General features: G+C 47.5%; 1 protein-coding gene and 1 long non-coding RNA gene across 2 annotated transcripts in view; one reads left to right on the forward strand and one right to left on the reverse strand.

The window, feature by feature from the left end:
• Positions 1 to 507: 507 nt before the first annotated feature.
• FOXB1 (forkhead box B1) lies at positions 508 to 5961 on the reverse strand. The gene is made up of 2 exons (XM_033070702.1): positions 3748 to 5961; positions 508 to 3317 (listed from the first exon to the last, which is right to left on the reverse strand). The coding sequence occupies exon 2, from the start codon at positions 3291 to 3293 to the stop codon at positions 2331 to 2333; it is 963 nt and encodes a 320-aa protein (XP_032926593.1). The 5' UTR covers positions 3294 to 3317; positions 3748 to 5961; the 3' UTR covers positions 508 to 2330.
• Positions 5962 to 6344: 383 nt separating this feature from the next.
• Positions 6345 to 26433, forward strand: part of LOC117001955 — a 110380-nt gene continuing 90291 nt past the window's right edge. Inside the window, exons 1-2 of the long non-coding RNA XR_004419192.1 lie at positions 6345 to 6431; positions 13210 to 13321. This is a non-coding gene — a long non-coding RNA (uncharacterized LOC117001955). The remainder of the gene's footprint in view (positions 6432 to 13209; positions 13322 to 26433) is intronic.

Here is a 26433-nt window from a genome sequence, read left to right on the forward strand (position 1 = left end):
TTCACTAGATAGCTTCTCTAATTTTCAGCAGTTGCAGAATCCTTGTAAAATCCCTAGCATATTTGGGGAACCCTACTAGAAAGTGCCCAGAATCCAGTTTTCAATGTAACTATTTTGTCCCTACTTTTTGAAAGAGACTGTATATTGAATTACAGAAAAACAGGTACAGTTGTGTTACACTTTGCAAACTACCGGTTTGGGAAAGTGTCGATCAATAAGGATGGAGAAATTCTAGCAGTGGTTGGACTAACTTGTGCTTCAGGAGGTTTAAACACCAGGTAAAAGGCTACAATAGTTCACTTTTTCTCAAAAAAGATTTTGCAATGCCACTTTAAAGAAATAACACCACTGAAAAAGAAATTCAATGTTCTCAGTCTTTAAAAAGTAACTAATTCTTTAAAGATTTTTTATGTTTGCTTTGTATTGCAGAAGCTTACAAATTTTTATACTCTTTAGAGAAAATATAACTGGGAGTAAGTAGGTGATAAGTATACATACACACAGTCATGAATGTAATATGTGTTTATATTGGGTATAAGTGTATAGGGCACAAATTTAGATGTGTGTGCTTGCATAATGTACAGGTATATAGATATAAGCCCCACAGAATATGTTATCATGTTTGCTAAACCAGAAATAATGACAATTTTGTATATGAAGTTGTGCTATATTAATGACTATATTCATACTAACCTTGTGTGAAAAGGCTGGCTAGAATGTCTAAATATTGGAATAACACCATTCCTTCATCATGAACTAATGTTTTTACTTTTCTCGTGTAAACTCTTTAAAAAGACAAATAAGAAACTAAATCTGCATTTACATATTTTAATGAGAAAATATTATTTGGACGACTAGGTTCATAATTTAATGTAGACACTGTTTAACCTTTGTCTTAAAACACACATGCTGGGAACAAGAACACCAATATTTAAAATGCCATGCTTATTCTGTACAGGAAAAAAAAGTTTAAAATAAATGTCCTTACAGTTTCAATAGATACTAATGCTGTTTAGAGGGGGTGTTCTTTTTTTTCTCTTAACTTAAGCGGTTCACAACAGAACAACAGTTCAGTTTCCAGCAAACTACCTAAAACTAGAAAGGAGTATATCAAACAAAAGTGCATTTTACACATTTTATAATCATTCATATGCACAAACATTTACAGTTTCCCTAGCCCCCTCTCTCTTGTCTGCAAAGCTCCAGCAGAAATCAGGATGACCTCCACAGTTTGTACCTGCTATTGTATTACTTTTCCACATTTTACCAATTACTTCAACAGCTTTTCTTTAAGCTGTGTCGGGTCGTGTGCTTGGTAACAGGTTTATTTTAATTATAATTATGGTTGTTGTTTGTTTTAACCTATGAAGTAAATAGCTACAGAATTTTAAAAATAATAACAACAACCAAAAAAGCCAACAACAAAGAAAACCTCCGCTCCCCCAAACATTCGGATTTACCAGAAGTTAACAGACAAGTCAACTCCTCTTTCACCTGAAAACTACAGTAAACATCCACGTTACAACAGGTACTGCCAAAGGGACCTCATCTGATTTACAGTACAGACTCAAGTTCAGTATTTACATTAAAACAGGCGCTTTGTAAACATGATAGGTGTGCCGTGAGTGACCCGGTTCGGTGCGCGGGTCCCGCTCCGCGCCGCCCCCGCCGCTCCCGCACCTGCGGGCCCCGCTCCAGCTCCGGGCCCCGCTCCAGCTCCGAGCCCCGCTCCAGCTCCGAGCCCTGCCCGGCCGAGCCCTGCCCCGGGACCCGCACAAAGACACCGAGCGCTTCCCGGCGTTTCCAGGATCCAAGCCTTCGCTGCTTGGAGGCTGGAAACGTCGCTGCTCTCATGCAGTGACACAGCAGCCATTCTTGTTTATGGTACTAAAGATTGGTCCTGTATAAAGCCCTGCTTTTCCCCAGACAAAAGAAGGGAAAGAGGCATCGCCGAGCCAGGCTTGCCTGGTCGCCGACAAATCGAAGATGCCTGAAGTACTTTTGGAAAACTAGCGATGCAAGTGGCAGCTCCTACCGGGCGGGAGGGGGCGGGCCGGGCCGGTTCCTTTCGCCTCAAAAGAACGGAAAACAAAGTTCAGAGCCAGGGGAGAAGCCGAGGCGCGAGGGAGGGCTCGGCTGAAGGGGCGAAGCGGAAAGGGAGCTCACGCGAACGGCAAACCTCAGTTTCCCGCGGGAAAGTCTCTACTTTCGAGGAAAAGAGTAGAGAGGAGAGGGGAAAGAAGGGGAAGGAGGGAGAGAAGGGGATGGGGGGAGAGCTCCGAGGAAACTTTGGGAGAAAGGGAAGACACCGTCCGTGCAGGCGACCCGGGTCAGTGTACAGCCACGGAGTGCAGGGCGGGCGCCGGGCTGGTGAGAGTCTCGCTGGGGGTGGCCGGGCTGCTTTGGCTGGTGGCCGTCTGCGAGGACGTGGGGCTGAGAGAGGGCGGCGAGTTCGAGAGAATGGTGGGGATGGGAGCGGGCAGGGCGGGCAGGGCTGGCACCGCGGCAGGGGTAGGCTTGATGGGGACGGGGATGGCCGGCAAAGTCTGCCCCCCATGGCAGAGCGGTTTGATGGGCACGCCGTAGGCGCCGTACTCGCTGCTGGCCATGGAGATGGGGGTGGCGGTGTCGATCATGCCGGAGCTGTACATGTGGGGCCAGCCCGTGCCAATGGAGCTGCCCACCGTAGTCAATTGATTGGGGAGGGGGTAGGCGGCCGGCATGGGCTGCATCGTGGAAAAGGCGAGGCCCCCGGGCATCTTGTACTCTCTGGCGATGATGTTCTCGATGGCGAACGGGTGCTTGAAGCTGGAGGGCTGGGACACGCCGAGGTTGTACGTGGACATCTGGGGCAGGTGGGTGCCGGTGGCCGCGAGGGCACTAAGCCGCAGCTTGGCTTGCTGCTGCAGGTACTGCGCCGCGTCCGCCGGCTTGCTGGGGGCCAGATGGTCCGACTTGACCACCTTGAAACGCTTGCGGCGCCGCAGGAAGCTGCCGTTCTCGAACATGTCCCCGCAGCTGGGGTGCAGCGCCCAGAAGCTGCCCTTGCCCGGTTGGTCGGGGCGCCGGGGGATCTTGATGAAGCAGTCGTTGAAGGAGAGGTTGTGGCGGAGGGAGTTCTGCCAGCGCTGTGTGTTCTCCCGGTAGTAGGGGAAGCGGTCCATGATGAACTTGTAGATCTCGCTCAGGGGCAGCATCTTCTCCGGGGAGCTCTGGATCGCCATGGCGGTCAGCGAGATGTAGGAGTAGGGAGGCTTCTGATCACTGTAAGTGTTTCTGCCCGGGCGAGGCATCTTCGCTAGGGTACCCGCGGAGATCTGCAGAAGGGCAGCGACAAGGGGAGGGGGCGGTAGGAGGGGGTAGAGGGGTGAGTCCGAGAGGATTTGCACGGACACCCAGTCAGGTCAGCCGGTAGCTCTAGGGCCGGGCTGGAGAAAGAAGGGCACAGGGAAGGGGAACGGTGGATCTCAGCCCTCGGAAGGGGGGACGGTGGGGGCGGGGGGGGATGGTGGGAGGGCGCGGATGAGGACAGGAGAAAACAGCCCGGAGCCCTGTGCCGCCGCAGGGGGAAAAGCGAGGTGCTTCTCCCAGCTCCGGCCTCCCTCAGCCTGGCCCTTCCGCAGGAGCCCGCGTCCGTAAAGTTACTCTAGTGATAACTCTGTCTTCTGGTCTCGGCGAGGAGAAAGGGACCCCATCTCCTCCCCTCGGCTCCCACACAACTCCATGCCAGCCCGTGCATAAGCTCACCTTAAAGTTGCTGGAAGTTGACAGTCCGCATCCGGGACGCAGCTGGGAGTCCGGACTCTTTCCCACCCCTCTCCTCCGCCGTGTCTCTCGCTCCTTCCGCGGCCACGCTGCTCCGGTTTAGTCCTGAGGAGGCAGCGAGCTGGCTCGGTTTTGGGAATCCTCTTGTACACCCCTCCCTTCGCCTCCGCGGGCTGAATCAGCTTCTTTTACACCACCGGCAGCTGCACTGTAGCAGAGGCTTGTTTGCTTCTCCGCAGAGGCGATGAGCTAACTAGTTGCCTCCATGTCCTTCCTCTAGCCATCTGATAGTTTTATGTGGTGACATGAGCAGAAAAGACCCCTGTAGAGGCGCTTCATTAATGTGCCACTTCTTTGCTATCATATGACAATCGCCTTGGGAGCAGGGGGAGGGGAGCAGGGAGGAGGGGGCTGGAGAGAAAGGCATAATCTGGTTTCATTTACACCTATTTACATGGACACCTTGGGCCAATGGGAATCATTTCCATTTGAAGACAAGGCGAGGGGTGAAAAGGCTCCGCCAGCGGAATTGCAGTGCGATGGTACTCGGTGACTGGGGGTGGGGGGAAGGTATGTACTAACCTCTCTGTGGACTTTGCAGGAAGCTTAGTCTGCAATTCACACTTGCAAATGGAGGTACTGAGCAGTGGGATGTTTGACATGAAAATTGCTTGGCTGTGGTATTCTGTTTGTTCTGCATTGTTATCTGATTTGTATTGTTGGCTAACTGAAGGCGAGCCTTTTCCCCTGTAACGAGAGACTTTCTCTTTGCCAAATCCGCTCTCCCCGAGCGAAGTTTCTTTCGAGGAGCGGTAAGATCGGGGCTTCTCGGTAGCCGCCCCGGGAAGTCAGTCCCCCCTCCCACCCCGGCCCAACCCATGCAGGACCGCTGCTCTAGTTCCGCGGACCTGTTGGTGTAAAGACGCGGGAATTGCTCTCAATAGATCAGAGCGAACGGGCTGCTGGCTGTGCCGTAGCCCCGGTGTGCTCGGTAACGAGCTGCTTCCACGCCGCCGCTCTGCTCGCGGGACCGGGAGGTATCCGCTGATGCGCCCGCCGGCCTCAAGGCTGGGGGGTCCCGCAGAGCTGTCTGGGCTAATGGGTCCGTGTCAGCGGCCACTCTGCCAAACATCGTCATCTTGACGCCTTCTGCGGGATTGGAGTGATATGTCTCAGTCTGCTCGCCCGCCTGTGCGCTTCTCGGTGCGCACTTGTGTGTGTGGCAGGCAGGACGTGTAACACCTGAGATGGGGCTCGTTCGGATGCACGGTGCTCCCTCCTCCCCGGGAACCAAGGCCCGATCCTGGAACCGCAGCCTAGACGAGCAACTCACTGCCAGCCGTGTGTCCTGGGGGCAGGATCAGGCCCAGAAGGGCCCAGGCTTGCCCTGGCACAGGAGGGAAGTTTGCATGATGTGTATTCCCGAGGCTGCGGTGCATCCTGTCACCCTAGAGCCAGAATTGAGCTTCGAGCCCGGGGAGGAAGAGCCTTTGTGGTGAATACACATCAACTCCATTAACAATATTTTCGGAGTCGGTCAATAACTCACCAAAACGTAACTTAAACACGATGAATTTAGGAGATTAAACAATTTCATTAATATTGAAATGGCTGCTGAGGCTGAGCGCGCGCACTTGAAATGCAAGCACACGTTTTTCAATATTAACAGAAGTACTTGAAAAGAAGAATAATGTCACCTTCTTAATTCAGCAAAAATAGCTGGGTTGGGGGAGGGAGAGCGGCGGCGGCTCTGTGCAGCGCGGCTCTGTGAGAGCCTTGGAGTCTTCTCGGAGAGATGGTCCCCATCAAGCAGGGCTCCCTCAACCCTGGCAGGAGCCTCAAAACACATTTCATATCCAGACAGCGCCGACCTCGTGTGTGTTAAACCATGCTCCCTTCTGGCTGCCCAACCCGGCCCTCGGTCCCATCTAATCCCTCTCTCTCGGGGCAGGATGTCGTTTAGAGAATAATAAGTAAATAATTGTGTTTCTAGGAATCCAAGAAACCGACCGGTCCCGCACTGCCGAGCTAACGAGCCCTTTTCAGGTGGGAGACCTGCCACATGCAGATCTCTGTCCCTTGCAGACAAGGGCCTGGGAATGTTTGTGCTGTTCAGAGCCCGGGAGTTGTCTTGCTCAGTTAATCGGCTCCAAGATGCTTCATCCAGTCGGGCAGGGCAGGAAGGCAGCCTCCAAATTTTTTTTTTTTTTTGGCCGGGGGGAGGGTGGGGTAAGAGATGATGAGACGACGGATGTTTGTTAGAGGGCAGGAAAGACAATATTCTGAAATGAGGGGAGATTCCTCCCAGCATCCTCTAACACCGGACAAAAGGCTTCTGGTTTCGTATTGAGAGCCCCCAAATATGTGGGTGTAAGGGACACTTCCCTCCCCCACACAGCACACACCCAGTTCCCCCATCCCCAACTTCTAACACTCCCCAGTTTGGGTTTTGTCTCTTGGCCCAAGTTCACTCCTGGGATGCCTATCTAAAAGACAGGTCAGAAAATCCACAAACTGACAAATACTTTTCTTCCTCTTTTTGCCGGTACCTTTTCTTTTTGAAGAAAGAAAAAACCAAACCAACCGCTGACGCAGAAAGGAACCCGAAAGCTGTAAAGTTAAAGAAAAGTCGACTTCTGTTGTCATTTGCTACATTTGCAAACGAGGTATGGCTGTAAGCTGCCCGCTGTTTTTTTCCTTTTTAACCTTTTTTCCATTGCAATGGAATGTGTGAGTGGAGGGGGTAGGCCAGGCGAAGTCATCCCAGTAATTGATACCCAAAGTTTCACCTCGTGCTAAGCACGCAACAGATGATAAGACTTGGGCAATATAGGATTTAAATGTAGTTGTAGCATTTCCCTTTTACTTTGAAAGGCAACATTAGGGAGGAGGAGAAGGTGAAGTGAATCCAAATCCATTGTGTGGAAAAGCAAAACAAATAGACGTTTATCTGAAGTTTAATTCAAATAAGGAGCTCAGAGGAAGTGTTGGGAAAACTGTATAAAATACACATAAGTCAATTATATCTGTGCAAACCCAATGGGAACCCAATTTCATGCAAGACCCACTCAGCCCTTGCATGGAGCCCATCATGGACCACCTTTCTGCATGGAAGGTTTGCAATAGCCCCCTTTCCCACAAGCAAGACCACACACGTTTACAGATTTGGTAATAATTTATGCTAATTTTCCTCCATAAATCCACAATTCGCCTCAGTGGCAAGCAGGGCTGTTGAGAGAGGAAAAGGAGACAGAAAAGCGACAAATACAATATTGTTTTTGAGTCCTTGTGGCTGCAAGCAGGTGTGTAGCTTTGCAGAGGGGAGGAGTGGGAGAGGGGCTGTGGGGGGAAGCCAAGAAGTTTGCAAGGATAAAAAAATCCACTCTGTGTGAGAGAATACTCACAACCTTGTTAATATTTACAAACCAGTTGGGAGAAAAGAGAAAGGAGGGGGGAAGTACCAGCTTCTTAGGGTTTCCTAGGCTGCAAAATACAATGCCAGTCTCTGAGCAAGCTTCCCCCGTTTTGGAAAGTCAACTGCAGGCTGTTGGTTGTGGCTGCATTTCGGCTAAGCCGTGCCCTTTTTTTTTTTTTTTTTTTTTTTTTTTTTTTTTTTTTTTTGTAATGGTTCTGCTTTCTTCTGCTTGTCGGGGGCTGAGAAGGAGAAGGAAGCCAAGATACTTGGTGTCTCCTGCTTTCCTGTTGTACTTGAATTCCCGGTGCGGTTTCCCGAAGAGCTCCGGCCGCTCTATGACCGGCGGGGCTTTGTCCCACCCCACATTCTTCACCAAATCTGCCACTTTGGCGTGAAACTGCTTAGCGCCCTTTCAAAAGGATTTTGTTCCTTTCCCAATGAGCACTAAACAAACTGCCCCCGCCTGTTAAGGCTGGACTGAGAGCTATTCCCCAAACGTGAATTCCTGATAGTTTGGGATGTGCAGTGCGCCTTGTGCTCGATGGGGGGGGAGCTAAGCCAGGCTGCACCGCTCGGGACCCGAGCCTCTGGGCGCCCCTGCCCTGCTACCACCGCCCGCTCGCTCCTCGCTGCTGCACCCTCCTGAGAGCCGGCTGTCCGTGCCCGGTGTACCCGGTGTACCCGGTGTACCCGGTGTTACCCGGCTGCACATACCCGGTGTACCCGCTGCCCGTGCCCGGTGTACCCGGTGTTACCCGGCTGCCCGTACCCGGTGTACCCGGCTGCCCCGTCGGGTCGCACGCCAGGACGGACTGTCCCCGTGTCTCGGGCTCATCGCTGTCGGGCCTGGGCCCCGGCAGCCGTTCCGCACTTTTCCAGCGCGCAGAGAGCCGCGCTGGGGTCACCTGGATTCCTTAACCCCGAGAGGAGGCTGTCCTTCCCCGTCACGGCTCTTGGGGCTGCCCCGCAGCACCTGGTTCCTGATCGGAGCCGGTTTCCCGGGAGAGCTCTTTGCCCTGTGCCGCTGGCAGTAAATCCAGGCTCCGGTAAACTCAGCACCTCAGCCTCCCCTCCCTCCACTTGCCCAAGACCTCCCTAGGACTGCTCCGAGGAGTGCCAGGGTTACACCGAGGGCGTGAGCCCGGGCTGGGCACGCAGCGCTGCCCCCGCCGTGCCGCTCTCCGCGCCCTTCGTTGTGAGCACCTGCCCCTGCCGGGCTGCAGGTGCGCGCCGGGGCCGTGCGCTCAGCAGCGCATCAACCGCGACTCCCCAGCGTTCTGCTAAGTACTGTGCTGTTAGCGCGGATGCCAGCTTGAGTCTCGACGTTATTGCCCTGAGAGCCTGTCTTTGTGGTAAACTTCCCTCGCCTTCCCGGAGGTGCTGGAGTATTTATCTACACTCTTGGGATTTGTTGGTTTGTTTATTTATTTATTTGGAGAAGTATCAGGGGAGGTCTCGCAAACTTTTCCTTTTTAATCTTCCCTTTTAAACAAATGTTGCATTTCAAGCTGCCCTCTCTTCTCCTTTTCACATTGTAGGAAATATTGAAAATGCCACCTTAGTATTGAAGGGATTAACTTGCTTTTCTCCCTGCCGCTAACTCTGGTGTAAAGGGAGCAGTAGATCAACTGTATAATGTGTGCACTGTTTGGTCATTTGTACAAGCAGAACAAAGGTTGAGCTAAGCCAAATTGCATTGCACTTGTGAACCGAGTCCCAATTTGAAGTATCTTTTACAGCAGGGGGAATGAGAACAATTTCGTGTATGTCTAAAAGGGAATAACAAAGCCACTTTCTAGAGCATCTCAAAGTGAAGTAGTGAGGCGTGACATTCCCAGGGTGAGGAGGGACAAAGGCAGGGTCAGGGGGATGAAAAAGAGAATCAAACAGCCACTTTCACATGTCTGCCCTCAACTGCTGCACCTCTCCATAATAGGAAACAACTGTTGTAAAAAGGGGGATTGCTCCCATTCATTCAAAATAGCAAATGATAGCTAAACAACATTGTCAAAACTGAATCAACTTCTGTGCAGTACCACCCAGAAAAAGGTATTGTGTTTTGGTTAATAGCTGGGTGGAGCAAACTTGATTTTCTTTTTTCTTTCTTTTCTTTCTTTCTTTTCTGTCTCTTTTTTTTTTCCTTTTTTTTTCCTTTTTTTTTTTTTTTTTTTTTTTTAGGAGTCTTCTTTCCAGATCCATCCATTTCATAAACTTTATTTTTTTTATCATGAGCCGTTTTTTACAAGACATCCTCATCCCATTCACGCGTTCTCTTACAGTCTGTTTTTGTCTCGGTGTTCTGTGCAAAACCAGAAAGCGAGAAAAAATAGCCCGAGTCCCGTTCTCGCTGCAGTCAGAACGGCGGTTCAAAATCCGTAAGCAATGTAAATCTTTCTGGAATTGCATGTGCGTGTCGCCCGGCAAAACCACCTTTAAATTACTAAATTATTACTTAGCCAAACATTGGGAAATAGTTTTTGTGACAATTGACGATGATTTTTAATTGCATATCCACAAGAATAATGGGACGCACGTGACGGTTGTTTCCCCTCTTTATAAGCAAAGGTAATAACGGATTGAGGAATTCAGGCTTGGGCAAACTTTTTCCTGCATTGTGTGAAGTCTTTAACGAGCCGGCCTTTAATTAGCGTCAGAACTTTGAATGCTTGTGTTTTTCTCTCTGTTGGCGGGGGGCATGTTTGCAAACAAATCCCTAAGTTGCCGCCGCGAAGGCGCAGCGCGGTGGGGGGGTGTGGTGTGGCTGTGTGGGCGCCGGGGCTCTGCGCTTTCCCTTCCTGCCGCAGCGCCCCCTCCCCAGCGCCCCCCGCCCGGCCGCCACCCACCAAGCTGCCCGGGGACAGGGAACACAATTCCCGAGCGCGGGGCTCCCCGCCCTCCGCGGGACGGGACGGGACGGGACGGGACAGCACCGCCCGCCAGAGCCTCCCGGAGTTGGCACCTGCGTCCCACGGGGAAGCGACAGCGCTGCCTCGGGCACGCCGTGTGTCCGCAGCAGCGCAGGGGCTGCTCGCCCCTCCCCGCGCTGTGGGCCGGGCTCAGCGCCCACCCCGCGGCCAGGGGGATCCGCAGGGCTGTGGCAGGGCTGTGGCAGGGCTGTGTCGGGGCTGTGTCGGGGCTCCCAGCGCTGCGGGAGGCGGCTCGGCGGTGCAGCCCCGCACGGCCGGGGCCCGGGCAGCGGGGCGGGAGGGCAGGACGGGACGGTGACAGGGCAGCCTGGCGGCTGCGAGCGAAGCGCTGATTGCGTTTCCCGAGTCCAGCGGCTTCCATCGCTTTCTTACATCTGTTGACATCCTCAGCTCCCGACCGCTATACTCACGACGCGAGCAAAGCTCCCGTCTTCCCATCAACCCTTAGCTCTGCAGCAAAACCCATGTTAACCTTCTTTAATATTTCATTCCTGGAAAAAATTATTTGGATCTAACGTTAGAAAATATTTTCCCGCAGCGATTTCTTTCCATATATTATTTCTCCGTATTTTATTATTGAGAGATAGGGTAGTTACACAGCATTCAACCAACTAAAGAGGATAGAATTTGATAGAGGATTTTTTCCCCTTTTGGCGAGCAAAGATTTTACATGGGAATAAAAGGTATTGGGAATGGCAAAGCTTCTTGAGCTCTGAGAGCGAGATATCTGCGCTGACATTCAGAGGAGAGCCCTTTCCTGTTTATTCTGCTAGGAAGTATTTTCGTCCAAGTTTGCTGTCTCTTGAGCCGCGACCTGTAAATCCTTTGCTCTGCGTTTTGGGTGACGGCAGTTTCAGTCGGCACGGCCGTTTTCTGCTCAAGGTAGAATTACACTTGTAAGAAGCGCCCCCGGTAGCAGGAGGGAGCCGGGGCCGGCGCCGAGCCCCCGGACCTGTTGGCAGCCGCACACAGCGCTGCGCGGAGCCGGGCGGAGCTGCCTGGGTAAACTGCTTGTGTATCTCACATTATCATCCCGCTATCTGCAGGCAATGTAGATTTTCTAAAGATCTAATGAATAAACAACCAGCAAGTGCTGGCGGTGTAATTTACATTGTTAATGCCTACATGTGTATAATAAATATGCATTTGTATGTCTTCAAATAAACTCTTTTTAGTTTCTAACCTGTGGTGATTTTTTTAAAAGCTGTCTTTTCCAAGAAACCAATTTTCATTTTCGTTTCCTGAGCTGATAGGGAAGGAAAAGACCTAGCAAAGCGCTTCACATCTGCCTTTCAGTGACAGCGGGGGATGCGCGGGCCCGGGCGCTGCCTGCCCATCGCAGCTCGTTCCGGGGCGCGCCAGGCGCTGCCACCGACCGCTCCCCCGGCGCAGGATGGAGGCCACGGCCAGGCGGAGGCAGGCACTCATTTCTCAGCGCAACTTGCCACGCTTTTAACAGCAGAACAATTTAAATGTACAATATTAGCTCACAGTATTAGTCTGGAGGTGCAAAGAACAATCCATTCAGAGACTGAGCTTCAAAGGCACCGGATTCCCCTCAAGGAAAAGTTTACAAATGTGGCTGCTCCCTCCCTCCTTCCCTGCCTCCCCCCTCCTCCCCTCCCTCGCCGGAGACAAACGTTTTCCCCGAACGTTTCTGTAGAGGGCATCCCTGACCAGATTTCTCCCACCTCGCCGTGCGAAGCCCGCTCCCCCCGCTCTGAGCTGCGGTTTCTCCGTGCGCGGCTCCGCCGCCCGCGATCGGGCTCCGCGCCGCCCGCACGGGTCACGCACTGGCAGCGGTGGTTGAAGGCGAAGCTCTCGCTTTCAGGTCTTCAGGCTGAAAAGCCTGGCGCTTCTAAGCCCCTGCTGACTTCACCTTGGGAGGGATAAAGATTTTCTACTCATTTTTCGCTACAAACCAGGTGCCACTTTCTTACACCGCTTGATGGCAAATGTCTCGTCTTCAGCGAGCTGGATCTGGCATACATTATTTTAATTAAGTCTATGGCGATTTACTTTCCTCTGAGATCCATTCCACGGTGCAATTAGGAACGTATTGGTGCTACCACATATGAATATTCAGGAGAGTGTCAATTAATTAGCAGACAGAGGAATCTCATTATGGTGCTCAAAACCCTTTTAGTGCTAAGCAGAATTAAGGGGGCATTTGCCAATGTGCTGGATTAGTGAATATTTTACTGCGCGCTCATTTAACTTCATTATCATAGCACTTACGCTGCTCTCTGATTTTATTAATTAAATTGCTCATTAATTTATCCAGAAAGGGTGATAAAAAGTTTTATGACGCCACAGCACTCGCGTAGACGCCCCAAAGAGCGAAGTGCCGCCCCGGCGCTCCGCAGCACAGCGTTTCTGCGAGGCCGGGCAGCGGCAGCGCACCCACCCCACGCCCCTCAACCAGGTGCATTTTTATCTCTCCTCACCCCAGAGATAAGTGTAATGCGGCAATTAGTGCTGTTGCAGCAAAGGGAAAAAGGGTATCGCTGGGAATTTGAAGCGTAGACTTCGAGTTTCATCTCTTTTTTCTACTTAAATCTTTTCTCAGCATCTGGGGAGCGGGAAAGCCCACGATGCGATTTACCCCTTAATCTCTGCGCAGGAAAAAAAGACTACAGAAAGAAGAGGCATAATCTCATCGTTCCTAGTATTATGGACAAAATCTAATGCGATCCCTTTCCGACAGAGACAGAAGTGTAACCTGAACGCTTTGCTGGGGAGTAGCGCGAGTGTTTCCCGAGGCCAGGAGCAGCCCAAGCGCAGGGCGCGCTGGCAGCGGGCTCGTAGTTTCTCAGCGCAGTCAGAACTGCGAACATCAGAAGCCAGCGATCAGGATTACACTCATTTTCTAATTAGGCAATACTTCCATTCTCGTAATTTTTCCAAGGAGCATTGTATTAAGAGCAGCTATTTAAAAAAAATGTCCGTGGGATATTGTGCTTTGCAAAAAACAAACAAAAATTCCCTCAGAAATGTTTAATATTAAATATTAATCGGATTTAAATTCAATAGCCGTATCTCGCGACAGTTATAGATGTGCGGGAAGCTATAGATAATCAACCCTTATGCATCTTCACACAGGAGGGATCGACCCGGTGTCAGCAAAGGCTCCGCAGAGGAAAGGGAGACCGATGGAAATGTGTTTTAAAAGTCACCTCCATTTCAACACCGTGCGCTGAATTTGCCCAAAAAGGTTAGAAAGACAAATATTAAATCTGCCTTCACAAAGGGAGCCTCTAAATAGATCCGAAATTAATATGCATGTAAAATTAATTAGCTGCATTTCATGACATCAAAATAAGTACCTGGGAAACAAGAACACCTTCTGGGCATTTGGCACCATATGCTAGAATTACAGTTAATTGACTAATTACATAAATTAGGCATTAATTTTACAACACATCAAATATAAAAGATATCTCAATTAATTGTGGAGGGAGAAGGAGGAGGTTAAAGGGAAGGCCGGCGGTCCGGCCGGGCCGGGCGCTGCGGGCGGGGAGCGTGGCCGGAGCCGCCGCCAACTTGGGGCGGTCGTTAGCGGAGCCAGCCAGCCGCGCTCATTAGAATCAATTACACAGCGGAGATTGATTAGCGCGTGTCAAGGCACCGCGGCCCCGCCGAGACCGGCCCGGAGCCGCCCGGAGCACGGCACGGCCCGGGGCCAGGATGCGCTTTCTCCGCACTGACCGCTCCATTCCGTCGAGCATCCCGCCCTCCCCTGCACCCCTGAGTATTTTATTTTGTGAGGAAAAATCAGTTCTGTGATTTTTCAGGCACTGGGTTGGTGTGTTTTTCAGTGGAGTTAGTCAGATTTTCCTATTACTTTGCTACAGTGGGTTCAGGTTTCAAATAATATTGACAATTTCAGGTAGCCAGAGCCACGGTGCCTCGGAGGTGCGAGGGCATGTTCTGTACACCCTGGGGCCTCACCTGTTAGAGAGGCTAGATTCTTTGCTTGCCCTCAGAATAAAAGGAGTGTCCGGTTTGTATCTGGCTGTACCCAAAAAGGTGCCACACTGTCTGCATTTATTTTGTAGCTTTCAGTTTAAGCATGAGGGAGGCTGTGTTAAAATGCAGGGAGAATTTTTAGCTGATGGGAATAATTATATCTTTTAAGTTAGAAATGGCAAAATTGAAATCAGTACGGGAGCCCCAGGGACTGAAAATAGCCCTGGTCGTGTAGCAGGTAGTGGAAAGATTATCACGCTCTAAGTATTTGGGGAGGCACCAGCAAGTGGTCTCCATTTACACTGGGATTTGCTGAACACCACAAAATAAACAAGTCCTACTCTGCAGCTTTTAGCAAGGTGACTGGTGAAGCTGGGACTGGACCTGCCCCAGCACAACAGAAGGCACCAGGCAGGCTGCAGGTAGGGCTGGCTCTGCCTTTGTGTGAAAGTGTGGGGGTTTCTTATTTCTTCTGCCTTACTAATACAAAAAAATCTGGCTTCCCTCCCCTTTTGTAAATAAATATTCCATAGGAACAGACCACTGTCTGGTTGCATCAGTGACAATGCAGCCTGACTGTTGATGGGCTAGAAAACAGATGAAACCCTGCCACACATCTATCTTTTTATTGAGACAAAATGTTCATTTTGATGTAGCAGTTTTGTGCTGTTGCCAGATGCTGAAGGTACTTGAGGGAGATGTTGACAAGTGGATAATTGTCAACAGAACTAAAACAGACATTTTGTTTACAGTTGAGCATGATTAACTGAGAGTAAATAAAACAACAGCTCTGTTCATAAAGCCTCTCAGCATCTCAAGTTCCCAAGCAGGCAGCATACTCCAGAAAGGAAGGCACTGAACCTGCTCATCTCATAGGCAGGTGTCAGTAACAGAGCTCCATAAAGAGCACAGCCTGTGCAGCTGGGGCATCTCTAGGTTTAAAGCCAAGTAGTTTCCTGCTTTTTCTTTCTGTTGGTTTCTCTCCTCTTTTTCCCCTTTTAATTTTGGCTTACATGGCTGGATCCACAAAGGATTAAGGATCACACACTGATTCAAAAGAAAGAGTTGTGCATCTGAATGCTGGAAATAGTTGAGTCAGGTAAAATGATGGGACAAAAGTGGTCTAGAACACTTAATCCATAGTAAAACAGGAAGTGAAGCAGTAGTCTTTCTTCCCACATTGTAACTTAAAGGTTGTTGGAGAATATTTCATGATTTAAACTAATAGTGAGGGGCACAAATTAGTGGTGATAGTTAATAGTAAATCCAGGAATACTCTGCGTTTTGATGGGTTTGGGGTTTTCTGTTTGATTTTTTTTTGTTTGTTTTTTGTTTTGAATTAAGGTATGTTTCTATTTGTATCTCATGTAGCAGTGTATATTTACCCAGACTTGTACAGAAGGTGGCATAGTTAGTATCTAAGTGGTATTCATGCTGCTCAGATTAGACAGATGCTGCAGCTCAGCTGGAGGGTGGAGAGGAAATAGAGTTTACCAATCCACAGTTGCCCAAATGTGTTTTTCGTGCATATATTTTTCAAAATTGTAATTTCCTCTCTTCTTTGTGCTTTGATCCACTCTGAAGCCACTTCCTGTGAATTATTCTTTCTTTAATGGACAGGAGCCCTACTAAGAGACTGTTGTGGCAGGTGGTTCAGCCTCCCCCAGGTGCAGCATGCTTATAAGTAAAATTATGAGCCTGTTAATCTATATTCAAACTTTCTGCCTTGGTCCCGTCCTGGAGGTGACTGGAGACATAAGAACAGCCTGTCTGTGTCTGTACCTGTTGTCAGTGGGCACTGAAACAGCTGGAAGAGCTCTGCAGCCACTCGCAGTGAATGAGACATGCTTGCTCCATCAAGGAGGGGCAAGTTCTCTTACTGATGACTGTTAGTGTATTTCTGCTCCAGTCAGTTTATTGCAGCTTGCAGCTTTGGGGGTGGTTTTGTCTTTTGTACTAACTCTGTCCTGCTGTCATTCACTTCAACAGTGCCAGCTTCCAAGGCATATGAGAATATCCCTCAGACAATCTCATGCTCACAGTTCAAAGATGCAATTCTTGGTGGCTGTGTTTCAAACAGTCCTTGAGCAGTGACTGGGTGCTGCTCATCTATTACAGCTGTATCTGCTTAGAGGGAGGGGAAGACTGTCAGAAATTGATTAAGAGTTTGCATAGCAAATGAAATGACATTTATCTGTCATTTCAACATAAAGTAACTTAGGTTATTGTTTTGCACTCTGAAGGCCAGTCATGCCACCAGCCTCCTATGCAGAGGTGTCACTAGCCCTGAGGGTGCTGCCAGGACAGTGTGTGTTGTGATGTGGCTCCACCACCCTCCCTCAATAGATGGGATGTTTCTGGCTACTCCGTGGCTGCTGGGCTCCTGTCCATGTGGGACCATGGGTCTTGGAGCCATGCCTAAGAGTATTTATTCTGATTGTCAATAGCTGGTAAATTGGATTATTGATTAGTTTATACTTAGTTTACACTATTACAGCCAAGATGATTGCAGTTTTTTGCTTTGAAGCCTCCTGTAACCTTAGTATTTTTCCAGTTCCTTTGAAAACCTTTCTCCTTTACTTTATCTGTGATCAAAACTTTGCTCATCCCTCATCTCGAATGTGCCTCTTCCTCTGGAGCTTATGCTTGTCTAAGCTGCAGCAGTTGTTGCTTGCCTGTGCAGCTCAGAAGCGCCCCAGGATGCTCCCCAAAGGCTGCTGCACTTCAAAGGAGAAGCTGCAGGCTCAGAGCAGCCAGAAAACAGGCGCTTGCGGGCCTCAAAGCCCCAAAGGTGGCTGTTGGCATGGATGTAAGAGGAAAAGCTCCTTTCAAGGAGCAGCTTTGGAGTTTCCTTCTATAGGGGAGCACTGGGCACTTCAGAGACAAGGCAGCAAGCCAGGATCCTCTATGCAGATTGTGAAGATCTTCCCAGAAGCTAGAGCAGCTGTGTGGGGATCTCCTGTGTGAGTCAAAGCACCGAGAGGGAGCGTGATGGGGAGGAGAATTGTTTCCCTGGTGAAGAGGTGAGAGCATGGTCTGTTCAGCCCCCAGGTTGGCTCTCAGCCCCCAAGTTATGGCTGTCTTGCATCAGTGTGAAGTCCACTGTGTTACTTGTTTGGATGGCAGTAGGCTCTCCAAAACACAAGACCCTACTTCATTTGCAAATCAGAAGGGAAAAATGGTTTCCATGCTTACGTCAACTTTGCGTTTTCATTTGAATGACTGTCAGATGGTAAAGACTTCAGAGATAGCATCCTTCTGAGCCTAACTCACCTGGTGTCATTAGGATACTGCTGGGAGCCAAGAAAGCAGCCTTTTCTCAGGCTTCTCAAGGACAACATGAGAGAGAAAAATTATAACAATGATTAAACACTGCTGGAGACATGAGAGACATGATATTTTCATAAAAACGTGTTTTCAATAGGTGTTGCCTTTCTCACAACCTTCAGGTTGTGCCTGGGCTAGCTCCAGGAGCTGTTCTATACGAGTGTGATTGTTTCTTTAAGTAAAGGGCTTTTTACTTCTCCATTACACGAAGGAACTTTGTTGCGATATTCCTTCTCATTGCACCCATAGCCAAAAATGCAACAACCTAGCACCTTTAGAGGACAAGTTTTACAGTGGAGTTACACAGCTTTATAAATAGACCCAAAGACAGGAGGTTGTGCTACATTTGACACCAGTGGAACTGGTATATTTTGCAAACGGTAATGAATGCATGAATTGTATGTGACTTCTGACTATGTTCAGTTTCTTTATGATCTAGACACAAGAGCAATGATGCATGGACCTATAGGAATATTTGTCAAAAGTTACAATAAATATTATTGACTCTGTAGCCTCAACCAAATCCTGAGAATGCTTCCGTCTAACTTGCCCAGGGAGATGTGCCTGGATTTCTTGCTGCCCCGTCAATATAATGCCCTGGGGCATTAAGGCATAGGCTGCAGATGGATGTAACTTTTCTCATGGTCAGAAGTTACTAGTGGATCCTGAAGGAAGACCTGCTCTGGGCACAAACCTCAAGGCATCCCATCACTTGCTGCTTCATAATCTTGAAAGACCTTTGGAGTCAAAATAGAAATAATATGTCAGACTGATGAAGGTGAATGCATTTGCAGCTGACAAGAGCGGACACATGCTGGTAACCATCTGCTGGGATGCCTTGTAGGTAGCTGTGGAAGTGCACTTCCATGTTTAGGCTGTGAATGCCATGTGTGTGATTTATGTGCATATGCTGTACAACTAAATAGTTGCATGGGTATTAAAGCTATTTAAAAATTATATTTATCTTATAATGTACTCTTTGGGAAGAGACTGTCTGATTATCCCTTAGATATTTTCAACTGAAAAAAAAGAATGCCTCTTTTACTGAGTAAAACAGCTGAGTGTAAATTGCAAAATGAGCAAAAATCCTCAGATGCATCAGTTCTCTGCTGTGTATGTAAAGTTTGTATGCATTTGCAAAGTAGAACTTTGTTTAACTTGGTTGTCATTAATGGTCAGAGATGCTATGGCACTGGTACTTCAGAAGTCAATTAAACATAAAACATTTTAACAGGATTATTAAAGAGTACTGAATGCTGGAGAATAGATGTGATACAGGAAGGGGCACAAAATTGCTGTGTACTTAGCGTGTATAATGCAGCTTGCTCAATTTGTTCCTGGCTATTCATAGGAGAGTACATTTTCTATTTTAATTGCACAAGATGACAAGACCTTTTAATTAAGGTGACATCTATAGTATTCATATACTGCAAAACCCACAAATGACTAAAACTTAATAGCATCGTAAAAGCTATGGTTAAAGCTTTTACCAACACTGCCATCACAGCAAAGGGTCTTAAATCAACTACGTCAGCAGTGAACTTCTGCCTACGCTGAGCCTACTGGCTCAGAGAGCAGGAACTGATTTCTTTTCATGCAGAAATAGTGTCTTTGTGGGGGTTTTATGGCTGTAGTAAACTGGTAAATGGCCCTTTTGTCTCTTCATGTATATACCTGCCCTTCCATGTCTAATTTCTGCAACCTCTGAAATATTCTGTGTCCAGTCAGAAGATACTTCTGGGGAAAAATGATAAAACTTATCTTTTTCACTCAGAGGTTTCCTGCAAGCTTCAGTGGGACAGAAGGGCAGGGAACGAGAATATTGCATATGGAGGATGCTGGGAATCAGGCAGACAGCGCTGGATGACACAAGAACAGAGCAGGGAAGCCTCGGTGCTGCTCAGCTTTGATACTGACTTGAGGCTCTCACTTGAAGAACCACTTCCTCCAGCTCAGGGATCACAGGATTGCAGCAGGGTCACTGCTGCAACATGGAATGTTAATCATTTATGAACAATGTCTTGGCAAGGATTTATGCACAGGGAGATTATTTTCTGTCTTCCCTTTTTCCTTATAATGACAGCCTTATATTTGTTGAGCTTCTGTTTGTGGGGGGGAGGGTCCTTCACCATAGGATGCTGTCGTGTGGCATCCCAGGAACCTGTAGAGGTGCATCCTGCTCCAGAGGTGAGTGAGGTCTGTGGTAGCTGAACAGTGGCAGTTTTTGCCTTTGTAATACTGGTAAAAATGGGAATGCTTCTGCAGTCACTTTTGTAAGGCGTTAGGCTTTTTTCTTTCTTTATCTGCAGAATGTAAAGGTGTGGATGATACAATTCCCCCCAAATCGTCTGCTTTGGGCCCCTGGCATGTAGTTTAATAGATAAGGTCTCCTAGATACCAAGGCTGAGCCAAATTTCTTAAGAATTTGGTCACTCTCCTAACACCTGGGAAGATAATTGGTTAGAAATTAGTTTGTGTAATTGGTCAGTTCACCTTTAGAACTTTTGACTTAGATTGGATGCTGTTCTTTGTATAACTTTCTATTGGTTGTATTTTGAATCCCTCTTGAACCTGTAAATATGACTGTCTCCCCTTTGTCACGGGGGATCCCTTCTCAACCACTCTTCGCATGAAATAAAAGTTCTTGTGGAACGCGTAGTGTAAAGGGCCTCTGGTCTTTGCTGGCTAAATGTAAGCTGCTGAGAGTCTGCTGATCGATATCTGCACTCTCAGGTCCTGGTAAAACAACCACCAGAGACAAATATAAAGTTTACATAAAGGAATATTATGCAGATGCTTAAGGTACGGTCTTATTTTTGGCTAGAGCTTTCTGTGTTTCTCGTCAACTTTGTTTTTGTGTGTAACAGTTACTGCAGGGGGCTTTTGTAGGCATTTCTTTTCTTACAGATTTAGAAATTTAACAGTTTGGTTTTAATCATAATGTTCTGATGCTCAAAGTTCCTTGAGCGCACCTTCTATCGACTAAGAAATAAACCAGTTTGTATAATCCAACATTTCCCTCGGGATTGTTCAGAAAGCAACATGATTTTTACTTTATTGCTAAAAATACTGTGTTGTTTACCAGATGAGTATTTAAATAATTTAAGGATGCTATTCTGAAGAGAGACCTTGTTAGAGTGAAAAGTGCTTTGTCATGAGAACCTCTTGCAAAAGAGAGGAAGACAGAGTAAACAGGCAGAGAAGAAGGGACCTTGGGATGTACTAATATATAGCAATTCTAAAATTAATTGTCTTAGTCATGTCTGGTCTGATATTAGGAAATTATGTTATTCAAGTGTATTTTCTCTACGGTCAGGTTTAGAGTGAGGATTATTAATTTGTGGGTGTGGAATCATTCATTTGGGGATTGCTCTCTGCAAAGCTTTGTGACCACTGGGGTTGTTCATGGCCAGACTCCTTGATCCTCCAGTTCTCTCGATATCCCCAGCTTAGCCCCAAGGGCCCTGAACAGCAGGAGTCAATCAGCTGAGGAGGCTGAAGAATCTACAGTCTTTCCAGCACCATTTGTAGCCTGGCATGTTTGGTGTGGATTTTATGGCACATGAAAAGCTGTGTAATCCTTCTCTTCCAGCCCTTCACCCCCACCATCCACTTTCTGTTCTATGTCCTGTTACCAGGGAAGCAGCAAGACCTTTCCTCAGTTCATCCAGCAAAGGGGCTGGAGCTGGGACCATCTTCATATTCTGACAGAAGTTTATGTAACTCTAAAAAGTCAAGGGATCAAAAGTAATGTAAAGCTGCTAAAGCCTATCTTACTTGAGTCCCAAGTCCTTAAAGCAACTTGAACTTACCCAGTTCATGTGTTCAGTGACTAGCAAACACATGCTTAAATGAAATCCTGGAGATGAAAACATTTGGTAAATACTGTCCTAAAAGGAGTTAAGTTTTTAAATGTCCTTTGTGTATTTTCACATTGCTTAGGAGCTTCCTTTTTCTGCAGTAAGAGAAAAATAATAAAAATACACTCAGAAACAGAAGTTTGCCTGTGAAGATCTGAGAACTGTGGTAGGACAAGATTTGTAGGCAGAGGTTGTAACTTAATTGGATTCTGTGGTATCAATGGAAAATGGAGCTAAGTTTTTAGCCCCACAATTATTCCCCTGTAAATGATGTGTTCCCTTTATATGTCTGTACACAGCACATTAGTGTGTCAACGCTTAGAAAATAATATTGCTCACGTTATAGGAGCTTTGGAAAGTTATCATGTTGAGGAAGAGTCAGTTTCTCTAAACCAGTCCAGTGCCAAGTGAGCCAAAGAATTTGAATACATGAGAAAATTACAGTAATTTCACGACTATAAGGCGCACCGGATTATAAGGCGCACTTCCCGGTGTCGGCAAATGTCTGAACTTTGTCCATATATAAGGTGCATTGGACTATAAGGGGCACTTTTTTTTTTTGCAGCGAGGATATGCGCGCAACAAAGTAAGGAATTAGTAACATAATTGCGCGATTGCAGGGTTTACTGGCAGGTGCTCAATTTGCAAATATTTTTCACAGATTGGCGTAGCCTTTAAATACAGCCCCAGGTGCCCTCCCTGTGTGCGGGCCCTGGCACTCCCGTCAGCCCCGGGCGCCGTCTGGCGCGGCTCTCGCTGTGCAGCTCGTGGCTCGGCTCCTGCTGCTGCCGCGCCTCCCGCGGCTAGCACTTCTGGGTTGGCAAATTTCCAAACTTTGTCCATATATAAGGCGCACCCGATTATAAGGCGCACTTCTGGGTTCCGACCAAAATTTTAGTCAAAAGGGCGTGCCTTATAGTCGTGAAATTACTGTATATGGTTTTCTAATATTCCTGCTGATCCTGCATGCTTTAAGCAATGGAACTTGCCACCCTAATGCTGCTTTTAGGCTCATCAATATTTGTGAGTGTAGTCAGATTTGGTGTATGTCTGGTCCCATTTCAGTGATACTCCCTGGGTGATGTGTTCCTGGGTTTGTAGCTGGTTTTGTATGGAGGTTTTGCACTAGTAGGAACAGGCTTTGGTTGTATTCAATGCTCCCAAACACTCTGGTAGCAGAAAGCTCGGCTGACTGTCACCCCTTTATTGAAAGCAGGCTGGGAACAAGGTAATTTCAGTGAGGAAAAAGGTGCTTAGCTCTGGGATTAATTCCCTGACTATTTATAATCACATGGACCTTGGAGTTCAGTTTCAGGTCACATTTCAAGGGGAAGTTTATGCTCCAGACCAGGTCTGCCAGCACTGCTACATGCAGCACTTCTGACCTCACTGAAAGCCCCTTGCACAAAGCGAGTCTCAAATGGCCTGGAAGTGTGGGAAGATAGGTTGAAAGGATAGTACAAAAGGCAATTTCTCCTGATGATTTACAGCTGTACTGATTACTGAGAAGTGGAAACATCTATGCCTGCCCAATGATGTTGGGTGTTATAAAAGAGTGGGTTAGCTGATTGAGAGTTGGAGTCTGAGACCCAGAGTCTGCTGTAGTTTGGGATGGAGTCTACTGGCTGTGAGGAGGAAGGGACATGCAGTCGTGCAAGGGACAGACAAGGTAAGAAGATGTTGTGTGAGGGACAGTCAGGGTAAGGTGGCCAGGAGAGGGACAGGTTAGAGTTTAGCCAGTTATGCAGAGAGGAGAGAAGGCATTAGAGCTGAGTGGAGCTGCCTATGAGAGCAGGAGTTGGAGTTGGAGTTGTTGTAAATAAGTACACTCAAAGAAGACATGTAAAGTTTCTAATAAAGGACTGGTGGTGATGCTAGTCCAGTTTGTCTGGACATAATTACTGTAGCATGGAACTTCGTGGCACAGAGTGTGGCTTGAGGACCTGTGTGCATGTTCTGTGCTCTGGCTGAGTTTCAATGAATGTACTGCTGATCTAGGCCCTGATCCTGCTGTACAGATTCCATAGGAACACCTATGCTCTTGAATACAGCATGTTGAAAATTAATTTATGGGAATTTTGTAAGCATGTTGTAATAAGTATGTTTTACAAAGAAATAAGAAAGCATGTTTAGAGGTTTGCTGATTTGTTTTGGGCTTTTAAAAAAGTATTACTGCAGATGTTACTGTTTGGAGACATTTGCTTAATAGAAAGAGAAGAAAGAATGAAGTAAGAGTGTTCAGTGAAGTCAGCACCCTCTGAAGCTGAAAGAAGTAGCAGTACACAAGTCAATAAATGTCAACAGTGGTTAAAGGAGGGGGAAAAAAAGTTAAATTTGTGTGTATCCCCTTCCCAAAGAACAAATATGGATCTAAATAGAAAAATAATTTCCAGATACTTCCTATGGCATTCTAATGAAGTAAAGAATGAGATCAAAGGAAAACTGAAAATACAGGCTACTTCTGATGCTTGGTCCATATGTCTAAATACACATGATTGGACAGAACCTGTCAAAGATTCAGTTTTAATTACCTGCTTCTGATCACAGGTTGTGGAAAGAAGGAACTGAAGGTGATATGTGGTGTGACCCTGTACATTGGTGTTCATGTTCTTAACCTCTGTGACCATGGATATTGCTCTTTTCTGTCCTCAAGTTTGCTGTTCTGTCCCTCTCATTGCCTGTTAGAGGCACCATTAGGGACACAAGGGCAGGAGCAGAGTGAGCAACCAGCTCTGCACACGGCACAGAGAAGGAGCCAGGGTGTCAGGGAAAAATACCCAAAACAAATCTGATCACAAGGTGGGACCTTGTGCGTGGGACTCACAAGGTGGGATCCTGTGCGTGAGTGAAGTCATGGCATGTGCTCAGCACTGGGGGAATATCCCAAAAACTCCTGAGTGGGTGCTCTGCTCAGCCTGGAAACTGAGAGATGTGTTACAGATGGGCTTGTTTGAGCTATTTTGCTGGGGGGAAACTTTTTGCATTCTAGGATATAGGATCACCTCCAACCTGTGTCAGAATCCTGATGATGAAATAAGCAGCACTAAAAAATATCTCTTATATAACTCCTATAAAGCTACTTTGTTACTTTTTTTTTTTTTCAGTTTTATTTTAAAGAAAGGGTCACCTTAAACTTGACGAACTTTCACAACCTGAACAAGGAGGGGGATCACGTGGAGAGCAATGTCTCTGGGGATGTACTTTTCAGTAAGTTCACTTGAGGCAGGAGTCTTAGGTAGATTTGATTGCATTTGCTAATACAAAAATCTGTCAACAGTAAAGACATGTTCACTGTTTAATCTTCCACTAGAGGGAAGAAAAAAAAGAAAATCAAAATACATTTTTCTTTCCCAGAATAGCTATCTGGCAGAAAACTTGAAAAATGTGAATCCCCTTTCTTGATACCAAGTCACTTTGTTGATGAACACTGCTCCCAGCAAAAACTGGGAATGATACCAGACAAAGGATGCCCAGCATCACTATCTGCATTATATATCAATAGTTGTGCTTCCTTGCTTATGAAGTGTATAACCTTGTGTGTCCTTAAAGTGTAAAAACAAAACACGCACCACCCTGAGGACACCTGGGACTGCACTTCTAAGAAGCCAAAAGAAAAAAAAAGATTTTATTAAAATATTATGAATTATTGTTAACATATATTTACATAATTTAATTCATCTCAGGAAACATCTAAAAGAATTACATTTTATATGCATATGGTCATGAAACCTTCTTTTAATGTCATTGTTTTGCTACCCATCAGTATGCTAGATCCATATTTGAGGAGATTTGCTTATGTCTTGGTTTGAAAGACAGGTGTCTGCCATGAAAGGCAGGAGCCTCCCTTGGAATGGAAAGTGTAAACCCCTTCCCTCCGAGTTATTATAATTTTGAAATTAAGGGGCTCTCAGGCAAAAGATATGAGAATAGGAATAACATTTCTTTACTAGTTTGTGTAATAAAGCAAACAAACAACAACTACAGCACGAACTACAAACAGAAGCAGGAACCCAGTGCCAGCCTTGTCGGCCGCGGGCACTTTCCCTTTGGTGCAGTTCTGCTCACAGCCGGCAGGGGCGCTGGTGGCTCCCGCTGGGCAGGGCAGGTGCGATGATCGCCCCACGGCTGCAGGGGGCGCTGTGCTGTGAGCTCAGCCAGGTGCGATGATCGCCCCGCGGCTGCAGGGGGCGCTGTGCTGTGAGCTCAGCCAGGTGCGATGATCGCCCCGCGGCTGCAGGGGGCGCTGTGGGGGGAGCTGCGGGAGCACGCGGTGATGGCGGCACGGCCGAGATGGAAAGGATGAAGGAGAGGCTTTGCTTCACAAACCTTGGGACAGTCGATCCCGGTGCCCACGCAGGACTCTTGGAAACAGCAAGCTGGGACAGCAGGATGTGCGGTGCAAACTCAGAGCAGTGCCAAAAAGCAGCAGGGCAGGGCAGTGGCAGCCCCGGCTCATGGGAGGGCGGGGATAGGCAAGCTCAGGATCCCAGGCACCTGAGCACGTGGTGAAAAGTCCTTCTTTTATTGAGGTCGGTGTTGACAAGGTCCCAGTTCAGTGGCTGCTCTCACAAGAAGAGGCTCACCTCATGGCCGTAGAAGCAGCTCTGGGCTGGGCTCCAGCAGCAGCAGCAGCTCAGACTGTCCTATCAGTCCAATTCTCTCTGTATCTCTGCCCCTCACAGAGAAACTCATAAGTAAGAGAAGTGTGACCAGATGCCCCCCTCCCCTGAGCTTGGCCAATTCTTTTGTTTTTCATAAGTATCCAGTCATTAGTGTTTCCTAGCAACTTATGGGAAAAAAGTCTATAAGTGAAAAGAACAAAAGGAAAGAAAAGTAACCCCCAACATCCTATTTTATCTAATAAGGAGACAATTTATGGGGCTGTTATCCCTTAAATGGGATATTTGCCTGGATGTCTTAGCCTAATCCTGAACTGGAAAGACAGTGCCTCTCAAAGATCCAGGTTTTTGAGTGAACAGTTTAAAATGCTACAGCTTTTGGGCTAAGCAAACTGGGTCAATGGTGTTACTTGAAAATTATTGTTGTTACTAACTGACTTTTAAGGCTTTGATATTTCTGTTAAAAGCTTCTTTCCCTGGGAGTGCTTAACTTGTAATTAGTTTTATTAGGTTGAATATCACTAGGAAAGAAAATTCAGTTATCTATAGGC

Source organism: Catharus ustulatus, chromosome 12 (assembly GCF_009819885.2).
Source record: "Catharus ustulatus isolate bCatUst1 chromosome 12, bCatUst1.pri.v2, whole genome shotgun sequence".
Classification (NCBI taxonomy): domain Eukaryota; kingdom Metazoa; phylum Chordata; class Aves; order Passeriformes; family Turdidae; genus Catharus; species Catharus ustulatus.

Coding starts and splice junctions, on each gene's coding strand:
- FOXB1 (XM_033070702.1), bottom strand. CDS start 3,293: ATGCCTCGCCCGGGCAGAAACACTTACAGTGATCAGAAGCCTCCCTAC.